Source organism: Aegilops tauschii, chromosome 5 (assembly GCF_002575655.3).
Source record: "Aegilops tauschii subsp. strangulata cultivar AL8/78 chromosome 5, Aet v6.0, whole genome shotgun sequence".
In the NCBI taxonomy this organism is placed as follows: Eukaryota; Viridiplantae; Streptophyta; class Magnoliopsida; order Poales; family Poaceae; genus Aegilops; species Aegilops tauschii.
The window spans coordinates 367102554-367115917 of record NC_053039.3 but is presented as its reverse complement, the minus strand read 5'-3'; the positions used below and the strand labels follow the sequence as shown (position 1 = coordinate 367115917).

The 13364-nt window shown below is 51.9% G+C and overlaps 1 protein-coding gene and 1 pseudogene across 1 annotated transcript; both read right to left on the bottom strand.

Annotated features, from left to right (window-relative positions):
• Positions 1–2710: 2710 nt before the first annotated feature.
• On the bottom strand, positions 2711–3724 carry LOC109763236 (ethylene-responsive transcription factor ERF109). Its single transcript, XM_020322085.4, has one exon. The coding sequence runs from the start codon at positions 3681–3683 to the stop codon at positions 2943–2945; it is 741 nt and encodes a 246-aa protein (XP_020177674.1). The 5' UTR covers positions 3684–3724; the 3' UTR covers positions 2711–2942.
• Positions 3725–8723: 4999 nt separating this feature from the next.
• LOC120964802 (uncharacterized) lies at positions 8724–12999 on the bottom strand (annotated as a pseudogene).
• Between the last annotated feature and the right edge of the window lie 365 nt (positions 13000–13364).

Here is a 13364-nt window from a genome sequence, read left to right as displayed (position 1 = left end):
CTTAATCTCTCGATCGTCACTATACACCCTTATACTCAGTCAATACAGCAAGAATTAGGGTTTTACCTCCACCGCGAGGGCTTGAACCTAGGTAAACCTTATCATGTTCCCTCTCTGCTCTACTGCCTAGCCATAATACACCGTCATGGGATCTACCAAAAATACTCCGACAGTGACACTCCAGGAACGGGACGTGTTAGGCGAGCTCAGAGATTGGATGAGGTATACAATTCACGTCGGCATCTTCGCGCCAGGCAGATGTTTGCATTTGCGCGATGTGCTACATCATCAACAGTGGGCCGTATCGGGCTCGTCAAAACCTTTGTCGTAGGCCGGATTTTTCACTTCGGCAACCAGGAGTTCATCGCCGACTCACGCGGCGAGCTCATCCTCCAAGGCCTGCATGGCTTCTAGTCATGGCCAGGAGAAAGCCGATAACCTTCAGAGTTGAGAGGCAACCAACAGGGTGGTCAGTGCAATCCTAGTAGTTGAATGCAAGGAGGAAGGCCACACATACAAAGCCAGAGGCCGCTTTACAATGTTTGTGAGGTGTTTTCTCTATGCAAAATAGATATTTGCAATATCAAAAGATCGCATAAGTTGTGTTTATGGCGTCCCGAAAACTGTAGCACTTTTTTCAAGCCTACCCATGAAGATAAAAAGCCAAGTCCCCCTGTCTAATATAATCAACAACGGGGATGTGGCTGACCTAACTGCTAAGTGGGCCCTGGAATTGCTGTCTTTCGAAGATCAGATCCCTCGACATAATTAAAACTTAGAATTTTATCTCTCTACATTCGCTATGGCAAATTTACGGTAACAACGTTTTTTATAGTTTCCCATGTGACCCCTTTTTCTCAAAATATATACATTTACCATGTCACCAATGATTTTTTATTTTCGCATAAGCCATGTCCTACATTGCTTATTTTTAAAAAGTTGCCATATATATTTTGTGATCTGTTTTTCCTAATTTTGCCATCACGTGTCCTACTCACATGGCAAAACTTACAATATTTCTGTTTTCTACAATTGGCATGGCAAATTTAAGATAAAAATATTTTTTTAAATTAGCCCATGTGACCCTTTTTGTCAAAATTTATGCATTTGCCATGCCAGCGATATATTATTCTTTTTCGCATTTGCCATGACCTATAAAGAGTTTTTTAAGTTGCAATGTCTTTGTTGTAGTTTTTGTGTTTCCTAAATTTGCCATCATTTTAGAGAACAAAATTATAAATTTGGATTTTTTTAATAATTGTGTACTACTCAATGGCAATTTTTATAAATTATCCACATGGCAAAAAATTATTTCCGTAAATCATTGCATTTTTTTGTTTTGCTCAACGTATGAGTTATATATTTTTTATTACATATATAATGGAAAATTAATCATCACAGTGATGGCAACTATTTTTCATGGCAATGTTCTTGTGCATGTTTTTTTGTGCTGTACTGGCCACGGGCAAATTATTTGTAAATAACATGGCGGTTGATTTATTCATACCATGGAAATTGCATATATCATAGTAATAATTACTGCATATATCTTGTGGTTTTTTGTATATAGCATAGTTTCAGACATATTTGCCTTGTCTATTCTCGAAATAAACTTCGGGAGGGGCGAGAGGGGGAGGGGGAGGGCGAGAGTTATGGTGATACCAATTTTTCCTTGAGATCAACCTTGGTGGAGAATAGATCGGACAAAAATAATAATTTTACATGGGCAAATCTCCCCTTTTTCCCAATGGAAATGGCTTTTTGTAGGGAGTAATCACCTCCATGTTGCATTTTCCAAGGATGATTAAGGGTGTGTTCGGATGCCCTATAAGTTCACGAAACTTCACAAATCCAGTTTCTCATCGTAGCTTCTCACACCATGCAGCGATTTCCTTCCATTCGACAGCTAAATCAGCTTCTCCTGCTGATAGCGATTGCTGGACTGTCTAGCACCATACTGGGCCGGCTGGAACCAGCCCCAGACGGTCGTCGAGGGGAGATGTGGTATCGATTCGTAGCGATACATGACCGACGAGGGGATGAATCATTTTCACTCCAGATTCCCGTTTCGGTGGTGTTGGGCCTTCCTCGCTCCGTGTTTTTGCACTACGATCGACCACAGCTTCCTGAAGCTAGCTTCATGGAGCTAGATCCTTCGGTTCGGCTCCACACGAGAAGTTTGTGAAGAGTGGAGCGGGAGGACTTCAGAAGAGGCCCTAAGTCTGGAGTTATCCGCGTCCTTAAATATTACTCTCTATAAGAGCGTTTAGGTCACTAGCGTTTAGTGACCTATATATTTCTATACGGAGGGATTACTACTACGAAGAAATAGTTTGATGCATGTGTTATATGTCTAGTTTATTTGTTTATTATATATTCTGAGAAGACGTGTATTTTTATACGAGACAACATGATACTCCCTCCGTCCTTTGAAGAGTGTACTTTCAACTTTGTTGGAAAGTCAAACTTTTTTATGTTTGACCGTATTTATACAATAATGCACCAACATTTATGCCATCAAATTAGTAGCATTAGATTCATGATAAAATATATTTTCATCGTATACCTATTTGGTTTCACAAATACTGATATATTTTTGCACAAACTCAGTCAACCTTTGAGAGGACAGAGGGAATACATCTGAGTGGCCTCATTCTTTTCACGAGTTACCATTTGAGTGGCAGGCAGGTTTTTCCTACGACCAATGATATAACACCCTGCATGCGTTCGTTTCTTAATTCAGGTGATAAAACAGTACAATCGTTAGTAAACAGAGACAACTTCCTGATGCTTAACAAATGTAACGACTCTGTGCTAGCAATGCTTTGTCTCAACAAATTGAACGAATAAATCACTACTACGGTTCTCGGTTAGTCTATTCTAACAGCTGGTATCTATCACTATCAGTAACCACTAATTTTATACAAAGATCCCAGATACACTTATGCTGGACTCGAAAATGGCGCGAACCATGGGCCCTCTCCATCTATCGTCATGAGATCCTGCAAGCCTTCCCACAGCTGGTCGCCGGCCCCGTCCGCAGCCAGCTGCCATTGTCCCGGCGTCCTCTGGCCGGCGTCCGTGCTGCACGGCGACGGCGTGGTCAGAGTCTCGTTCTGCGGCGCCGCGCCAGCATCACCATCACCGCCATTGCCGCTCCCGTGCACACGCAGAGGCTCGTCGGAGCACGGGAAGTTGAGCCTGGCGCGCGGGCCGCGGAACTCGAGCGCGGCGAGGTCGTACGCCCGCGCGGCATCCTCGGCGGTGTCGAAGGTCCCGAGCCACTTGCGCACCGCGCGGCGCGGGTCGCGGATCTCCGCCGCCCACTTCCCCCACGGCCGCTGCCGCACGCCGCGGTAGACGTTCTTCTTCCTCCGCCGCTTCCTCTGGCCCCCTCCCGCCGCTCCCACGGGCACGGCCGCCGCCTCCGCCTCCGGCTCGGTGGCCCCGAAGAAGTCGCACCCGAGGCAGCCGTCGATGCCGCACCGCCCGCACGCCACGGCCACGACGACCTCCGGCGGCGCCGTGGTGTAGCCGGACACGACGTGCCGCAGCGCGGCGACGATGATGCCGTGCTCCTGCTCGGAGGAGATCGTCCGGCCGTGGAGCTCCGTCGCTGCCGGACCTCCGCGATGGTCGTGGAACTGGAACGTCGCGGCGCAGTCTTGGTTCGCAGTGGCCATGGCTGCAGTGTGTGTAGAGAGGGTGGCGTACGTGCTTGAAATTGAAGTGAGGCGGGAGGTGCTAGCGAAGGGAGGCGGTTATATACCACCCTGGAGACATCGAAAGCTACGCGGTGCGGATGTCGTTGACAGAGCGGCGCCAGGAGGATGGATATCCGTCGTTGATCTTCCCATTTTCAGCACAGGAGGAAAACGTGTGGACGCGGAGCCTCGCTGCTTCTCGATGGTCTTGGCCTCTTGGGCAGTGGATCGCGACGCGCGCGCTGACGTACGTGCGTGGCTACGTTCGTTCAGCCGAGGAGGAGGAGGCTGACTTCGCTGTGGGGTCAGACCGTCAGTGAGAGGTTGAACATGGAGAGAGGAGACAAGTGTGTGATGGCTAGTACTACTATAGTCGACGGTGAAAAGTCAAAGGTCGACGGGCTCATCCGAAGCAGCTGCGCGTAGCGAATGACCGTACGCCGCTCCAGTTGGATAAGGTCAGGATTTTTTATAGCTTAAGCAAATCATTTTAATTGCCACGTCTACTATTACTACCAATGATGCATAGATGACGTCAGCAAAGCTTATTCTGCAACATGGTTGTCGAAATTTCTTTAAGATTGGAGAATTACCTCAAATTTAGATATCCCAAGACAAAGACAATGTTGAGTTGTTGACCATATTCTTACTCACTGCGTGTACGCCAGAGAGGTGTGCCACTCATGCTTCAACCTGCTTAGAGTCAACATCCAGTGCCCAACCTCGGATCAGACTTTGACGACTTGGTGGCTCGACCAAATACAACGGATCGATGGTAGGGCAAAACGAGGCTTCGACTCATTCATCATCGGAGCGGCATGGGCCATTTGGGAGCAACGAAACGCAAGGGTTTTCAACAACGTTGCCAAACAGATGACCGTCACAACTCACGGCTTAGATCCTCGACGATACTGCAGAATAGAGGAATGCGGGACTCGGTGGTGTTGGTGGTCTAGATCCGTTTGTGAGAGTGTAGCCCTTGTATGTTAGGGTGTTGGTGTTGGTATTGTACCATCTGTGCGGTGATGTTCGCATCTCACTAGGGCTCTTGTAATTATTCTTTGACTTCTATAAAAAAAATTGAGAATCACCCGGGGGGGGGGGGGGGCTCCCCCACCTGAATATATTACTCAAAGGACTGCCGAGGCAGTAAGTACAACATTACATAGGCACGGTGCACCGTGCAGAGAGGTAGGAGCGCCACGAGAAGACGTCCTCCTTGTCCTGTGGGAGCACAAGACGATGAGACCAGAAGTCCAGAGCGGAAATAAGGTTTCTAAGGGTTATTACAGAACTTTGATCAATCGTTCTAAATACCATGTCATTGCGAGCAGACCAGATCATCCACAGCAGGGCCAAGAGGACCGAAGGCCATGTGGAGGTAGGGAGGTGAGGAGGGATAGCGACATCCCAGAGGTCTATGATATCGTCAGACTGGGGCAGAAGGCCAAGACGCTGCCAGATCCTATTGGCGAGAGGGCATGTGATGAACAGGTGGCTGGAGTCTTCTGGCATCCTCGCACACCGAGGGCATATATCTGAGGCGGTTATATGCTTGTGTGCAAGGTTGATCCTGGTGTTGAGGCGGTCTTTGAAGAGCAGCCAAGCGAAGACTTTGAGCTTCCGAGGAATCTTTGCGGTCCAAATGAGCGGAGCATGAGGACCGTGATCTGGCTGCTCCATGAGGGCGGCGTATGCATGCTTGGTGGAGAAGGCAATGCCATGTCGAAGGAACCATTGGTCTTCCCCTGCCGAAGGCATAAAGTCCTGCAAAACAGCCACAAGCGAGACAAGTTCTTGTTCTGCCGTGAGAGAGAGACGGTTACGAAGGTTAGCTTGAATACCGAAACGCGGAATGTTAGCCACTTTAACTAGCTTTAGAGTGGAGTGAGAGAATAAGTGGGGGAAGGTAATGGCCAAGGGTTGTGGAGTCAACCAGGTATCTAACCAAAAGTAGGTGTGTGAACCACTGTTTGTTAACACAAAGGTTATATTTTGTAGAGAAGTGAGCTGCTGTGAAATTTTGCGGCAAAGGAAAGAGGTTTGCGGGGGTGGGGAGACTAGAGCATTAGGGTGTTGGAGATCTAACCATTCTAGCCAAGGTGTTTGTGTAGTGGAGAGAGCTTTGGCAATGAATTTCATGAGAAGGCAGTTGTTTTGTACATGTAGGTTTTTGAGCCCTAAACCACCGTATTTTTTTGGTAAGCAAACATTTTTCCATGCAATAAGACATCGAGCACCTGAGCAAGCGTCCTCTCCAGACCAAAAAATGCCCTCCTCAACGAATCCAGAGTTTTGATTGTTTTCTATGGGATGCGGAACACAGACATGAAGTAAACGAGGATTGAATCCAGGACTGAAGAGATGAGGATGAGCCGATCCCCTTTATCAAGAAGCTTGGCACGCCAGCCAGAAAGTAGTTTCCTAGCTCGTTCTAACAGTGGATTGAAGATATTAGTGAGATGCCTGGTGGGTGCGAGGGGGAGTCCTAGGTAAGTTTGCGGGAAGGAGGCGCAAGAGCATCCCATGGCGAGGGCGATGTTAGTAGTCGTGGTTTCGTCGGTGTGTAGGGTGGCTAGGGTAGTCTTAGCAAAGTTGATGGTGAGACCGGTGGCGTGTGCAAAGGTGTTTAGGATGTTTTTGAGGGTTGAGGCGGCGGCAGAGGAGGCGGCTGCAACGATGAGCGTGTCATCGGCGTATTGGAGGACAGTGGGAGGCAGGTGGGAGAAGATGGGATGGTGGAGTGCAGGGTCAGAGTTTTGGAGAATGAGTTGTTGAAGGAGATCGGTGATGATAAGAAAGAGGTAGGGAGAGAATGGATCACCCTGTCTCAAACCATTTTTGCATTGGATCCATTTGTCCGGAACCCCGTTCAGGAGAATGGCCGTTTTGCCTGTGAGGAGGATGTTTTGGATCCACCGGCGGAAGGTGGTAGAGAAACCCCATACTGCCAGAATTTTTTCTAGAGCAGGCCATGCCACAGAGTCGAAAGCTTTTCGGAAGTCCAACTTGAATACCATGGTGGGTTTTTTTGCGAGAGTGGCAAGAGCTAACGAGATCAGTTGCGAAGACAAAGTTTTCAGCGATGTTTCTACCAGAAATGAAGCCGGTTTGATTGCCATGAACTAGCCTAGGAATGAATGGTTTAAGACGAGATGTGATAACTTTTGCAACAGCTTTGATCGGGCAATTTTGCAGAGAGATGGGCCTAAAAGCGTCAGGGGAGGTCGGCGCACCCTTCTTAGGGAGGAGGACAACGTGGGAACGGTTTAGACGTTGTGTGTCTGCGATACCTTGGTGGAAATGTGAGAAGAAAGGTAGAACAATGTTTTTGACTAATGGCCAGAATGATCTATAGAAAGTAGGTCCAAAGCCATCCGGCCTCGAGCTGGCTTGGGGGTTCATTGTGACAAACGCAAGCTTAATTTCTTCTTCGGAGAAGGGTGCATCGAGGGCGTGGAGTCCAGGCACCGTGTGAGGGTATATAGATTTTAGATCAAAGGTCCAGGTTGTCAGGCCTGGGGTGCCAATTAGAGAGACAAAAAAGTCTCTGAGAATTTCCACTTTCTGAGGATGCGCAGAGTATTCGGATCCGTCATGTGTGAGGGTGAAGATTTTGTTCTTACGAAGGCGTTGAGAGGCTGACATGTGAAAAAACTTGGTATTTTCCCCGCCGTGGATAGCGCGAGAGACTTTGGCACGCCAGCGCCAGCATGTCATTTTCTCGTGGATGGCACTCTTGAGTATGGAGATGATAAATTTGCGAGTAAGCGACTCTGGCTGAGATAGAGGTCTAGTTTCTTCAACGAGGTCTAGGGCGGTGATTGCAGCTTGGCAGCGAGCCTCGCGTAGGTGGGTGGGGATACGAGAACGTGCCCAAATCTTAAGGCGGGCACGAGATTTTTTTAGCGCGGAGACGAGGGAGGCAGTGGCATTGGTTGGCGATGAGGGTTGTGTAGCCCAAATTTGAGCAACAATGTCCCTGCAGGGCCGGGAGTGGGCCCAGGCCACTTCGAATTTGAAAAAATTGGATCGAGGGATGGAGGTGGTGACGTGGATGAGGAGTGGAACATGATCGGACGTAAAACGAGATCAAGAGGAGAGGGAAGTGTTAGGGAAAGCATCTTCCCATGCAAGGTTAAAGAAGACGCGATCTAGCCGTTCTAAGGTGGGGGTGGCACGGTTATTGGACCAAGTGAACCTGCGGTCCAGTAAAGGAAATTCGATAAGTGCTAGGTTATCTAAAGTTTGGTTGAACGCGTTGGCTTCGGCGGGGCAGAAGGCGGTGTTATTTTTTTCGGAAGGGAAGCGGATAAGGTTGAAGTCACCGGCGATGAGCCAGAGGGTGTCATCGGGTTGTGCGATTGAGACGAGTTCGTCTAAGAACGCTAACTTGAGAGAGCGCGAGGAGGGGGCGTAGATGTTAGTGATGGCAATGTGGTGGGCGCACGCGGTTGATTGTAGGATTAGTGTGGAGGAGAAGGTTAAATGGGAGAAGGACACAACTTGGAAGGACGCAGAGTTGACGACCGAGATGGTGCCACCCGCTGTTCCGACAGCTGGCAAGGAGAAGACTTAGTCAGCCTGACGTGGTAGGAAGGATTTTGTTTTACTGTCGGAGAGAGAGTCGATTTTTGATTCTTGTAAGAGTGTAATGTGCGGTTTTGTTGCGATTAGTTCGGATAGCACGTCAGAGCACTTGTTGTTATCACCAAGTCCTCGTACATTCCAAGAGCAGATTAGGAAGGCGTCATTACTCATTAAAACCGTTCGAACACCAACAGATAGAAGCGGGATACAGCTGACATACAGTCTCAAAAGCTACAGCTGAGGCCAGAAGTAACATTGGTACATGCGACATAGGAAGCGTAAACCAAAAGAACATCGATCTAACAGCGTCATGCAGAAGAGCTAGGTGAGGCAGGGATCGCACCGTAACTCCAAGGTGGCGAGGAGAGCTGATCATGGAGCGGCGTCATCACCAGAGGCAGCATCCTCGGATCCAAGGATGGCATCCAGCTACTCGTCGTCAGCGCCGCAGAGTAGAGCAATGGCAGCAAGGTCCTCGAAGGAAGCAGGAGGGGCGTCGGGCCCGTGGAGGCGTGCCTCCTGGATAGCACGGCCAATGGCCGTGTCGACATCCGCAGCGGAGAGGCGAGCAGCCTTGTCCTTGATGGCTTTAGCAAGCATGGGGGAGTAGGTGGCTTGCTTGCCAGCTAGCCGCGCACTCCGCCGCAGCTTGTCCTTGGAGACGGACTGATCGCGCTCTGACTTGCGGCGCGCCTTGCGAATGATGCACTCGTGGGTGTCCAGGTCCTGCAGGGGGAGGGCTGCGTCCAAGGCTACATCAGTCAATGGCAGAGAAGCAGAGGGCGAGAGATTAGATTGATTGAGCATGGGGGGGGGTAGAGTGCTTACCAGCCGCACGGGAGGACTCGCCCGCGGTGAAAGTGAAGGAGGGAGGCGCAGCAGTTGCGTCTGCAGGAGTGAGGACCGCAGAGAACGCAGAGGCATTGGACTGAACCAGCGGGCCCACGGCTAGTGGAGCGACAGACATGTTAGTGCACGGGCGAGGTGGCACCACGGAACCCACCTAGGCAACCGGGCGTATGACAGGCGGGGAATGTGTGTCGGAAGGGAGTGCATGCACCACGTCTAGCGAGTCTGAAGCGGCATGCAGAAGCGGTGCATGCATGTCATCCGAGGCGGCCGAATCATCGTCGGAAATGATGAGAGGCTGGCGCCGGGAACCATGGAGGGTGAAAGGTGAGGCCAGAGCTGACTGGTTTGTGTCGGATTCATGAGACTCAGAAGGGGCACGGGGGGCGACCGGCCTAGTGCCACCGTAGGTGGGATCGACACGCCACCCCGCACGTACCACGGAGACGACAGGAGCAAGGTGAGCAGGAGAGAGCGGCCGTGGAGAGGCCCGCTGAGAGAGAGGTGCAGAGTCACCGTCAGAGGATCCATCACTAAACGGATTAGCACCTTCACCGTGGTGCCAACGGGAGACCTCTACAACTTTGGCGATCTTAATCTCGTTTATGGGTGGGAGCTGAATGACAATGCCTGGAGGGGCTGGCTTGCCAGATTGGAGAAGGACGAGGGCACGGACCGACATGTAGTCGATACCATGGAGGCAGAAGTCGTCTATGGCGCACACGTCGCCAAGGAAAGTGAGGGCGAAGCGTATGCCATCCTCATGCCATAGCTCATGTGGAAACTCAGAGACTTCGACCTCTGCAAGGTCAGTGTATGTGGCAATGGAGCGGTCGACGTGCTCGACTGGCTCAATAGTGATAGAGTTTCCCTCGTACTCAATTGGGCTGTGGCTGATCACGTCATCGCGTGAAGCCAGTGTGTGAAAGGTGAGGCAGGCGATCCCCCTCCAGGAGCCGCCCATGATAAATGCGGGGTTGCCGCAAGTATGCTGGATGGCTCGACGGATGAGGGGAGTGGGGTTGGGGACTGGGGTGCGAAGGTGGACGAAAGCAAAGCGTCGTGGGCAGTGAACGAGACAAGGAGGAGCTGCGACTAGTGGCATGTCTCCATAGGGAGGCAGCAGCCCGGCCTCATGGGCCGGACGGGGCAGATCATCCTCCGTGTTTGTCTCGGAGACGTGAGATGAGGCTCTAGTGTATTGTGAGGCGAGGAAAACGTCGGCGAGCCGATCCCTCAGCTCCTGTGTGTCGAAGGGTGGGAGAGCGCGTGTGGTTGAAAGCTGATGGGAGTGAAGTAGGCGTGGGTGGAGGTGCAGAGGATCGTGGTGGAGAGGGAGGTGGCGGGGCTCGTGGGGCGGAGTCGACCGGAGTGCCGTGGAGGATGAATGGTGGGGGGACGCAGAGAGCGGGGAAGGGTTCGGAGAGGATGATGGGGACGTCACCGATCATGAGTGTGTGGGATGCGCGAGCCGCCGTCGATGAGGAGCCGGCGGAGTCCATGCCGTGAGTGCAAAAAGCTGGGTTAGGTTGAGAATGGAAAGCGTCGGGGAGGGGAGGGAAGATAGGCCAGATGCGCCTGTACCTGCAGTCACGGCTGCGGTGGCCGTTCCTCCAACAGCGAGCACAGCGGACTGGGTCACAGCAAGCTTCGACGAGGTGATCTTGAGCTAGGCAGCGGAAGCAGCACTGCTTTCTTTGTGTTGGTGGAGAAGTGTGAGGGCATCGATGCGGAGTGGGGAGACGTCGAGGGGTTATATAGGGGGGAGAGGGTGCGGGTGGCTGTGGTCGAGGGTGGAGGAGAGAAGGGCATCTCTGTACGAGCTCGTCGGATTGTGGTTGGACTGCACGGGTGACATATCCGCCGTCAAGGCGGCTGGGCCCATTGCGTGTGACAGAGAGCGAGGGGGCGACGGGCAGGGGCGTGGTGACCGAGCGGCCGTCGTAGGCTGGGTAGATGGATTAGGCTTGATCATGAGGTCTAGATGCCGGTCATGGGTAGCGAGAGGGGTCTGTGGCGACGGGCAGGCGTGCGGACTCGTCGGTTCCCAAGGCGAGATTCGCTGTAGATACGTTCATCGGGGGCGCGCGTGGGGCGACAGGGGGCGGCGCAGTCGTGCCCGGATTAGACGCGGGGCGGGCAAGCGGTTCGTCCAAAATTGGCACGGACAGAGAGACAGAGAGGAGGTTCTGGGGGCTCGCGCCAGCTCCATCTGCATGCGCCGAACCAGGTGCACATACGGATCTTTTGATAGATTTGGTGGGGCAGGGGGCGCCGCACCGCCATCATGATGCATGGGGTGGGCCAGCGGTGCATGCGCAGCAGGGCGGACGTGCTGCAAGCGTGCGACCGCGGTGGGCTGCAGTGTCGTGCGGGTCTGGAGGTGCCGACGCTCAAAGGGGCCAAGAATGGAGTCTGATCGAGGGGGCAAGGTAGGGTAAGCAAACTTGGTGTGATGATGGAAAAAACGACTGCAGTGAGCAACGGCTTGTTCGAGCTGGTCAAAGAGGAAGATCCGAAACCCTTCAAAACCTATGGACCCAAGATTGAGGATTTGAATTTTAATTGATCGGGAGAGGACGCCAGACTTGTACACATGCTCATGAACTTTGACTGCTAGAAAATCTTGTTTGACCGAAAAGCAGTGGTTTAGGGCAGATTCTACTAGTAGTTCATTAGGTCTAACAGTAATTGGTAGGAAGGTAACCCAAAACAAATGCGTGTGCTGAGTGTAATTTGCATGTGGTGTAAGCTGGCAGGAGCGGATAACATTAAGCATACGGTAGAAAAAGCTTATACCAGGCCGTTGACTACGCTCCTTAGAGAGAACAATAGTTGTGGACGCAGGTGGCAGCAGAGCAGGATCGACTGTCGGCGGCGAGGAAGACGTAGGCCCGAAAGACGAAGGCGAGGCCGACCCCGATGGTGAGCATGAAGCACTCCCCGTAGGCGCAGGCCAAGGGAAGCGGAGCAGGATGCCCAGCTTGTGAAAGTCACCCATAGAGGCGATGAGCGCGGCAACGTCAGGCGAGGCCACAGTGAAGGAGAAGTAGGAGTCTCCGTCGTCCGTGACGTTGAATTGGTGGTGGATGCCGCCGAAAAGGCAAGCTAGGATGAGGCCCATCGTGGCGGCATCAAGGGTGAAAGGGAACTGTATGACGCGCGCATACATGCAGCATCCATGCGGCTGATTTGGTGGACGCTGGGAGACGAGCGAGCGGCATTGTGCCCATGCTACGCTTTCAAAGTGGAGTCCCAGATCCTCTGGAATTTGAAGCAGGTGAGCCAGCGGCATGCACGTGGCAGTGTGGGGCGGAGAAGGTGGAATCGGAGGCAGGGTTCTCACAAAAGAGAAGGAGTATGCGCGGAAGCAGAGTGTGGTTTGGGTGAGGATGATCTTGGCTATACGCGCAGAGGCAACATGGAAACGATAAACGAGGGGAGAGCATTGGGCAACGAAGAAATCAGCAGCAGCACCGCCAAGAACGGCCTGAAGCAGGGCGGCGACGATAGTGGCATCAAGGAGGCGGTTGGAGTAGTGGAAGACGATGTAGAGCGGCGAAGCGAGGTGGATGGCTGGGGTGGTGATGTCGAGGTAGAATGAAGCATCATCCTCGAACTCCAAGCCCATGGCATTGCCACAGCCCAAGAAGCAGCGGAGCGCAACCTACCCGGCTTTCACATAAGGCGGGTCGAAGAATGACGATGGTGGAGGAGATACTGTGGGGAGGAGCTCGTCTAGTGGACTGGTGGCTAGCGTTGGCTCCGGCGAGAAGGTGGCCGGAGGGTTTTTGGAGGCTGGTGGTTGGCCCTCCTCCGGTGAGGTGGAGGAGAGGGGAGCGGGAGCGGGAGCCATCCCCGTCTTCCCCCTTCAAAAATGTATCGGGGGGGTCAGGTTTGATGTGTCCGGCTGTAGATGCATAGAATGGTGGACAGTGCCGGTCGAAATGGTGAATAGTGAGGATCGGAGTCCACTTCTATAAAATTATGCTACGCCATTGGGCGTACTCTCAAATATATTTTTTAGATATCCATATTCTTTCCTATTGCTGGGTGCTTATTAGGTCAGCCTTTTCATCCGGTAATGCTGAAAACTCATGGCCAGTTTTTCCCTTCCTTTCTTCTTTCTTTCCGATGATGGTCACTACATCTTTACAACTTGTACTCCCTTCGGTCCTTTTTATTCCATGTATTAGATTTGTGTCAAGTCAAACTTTGTAA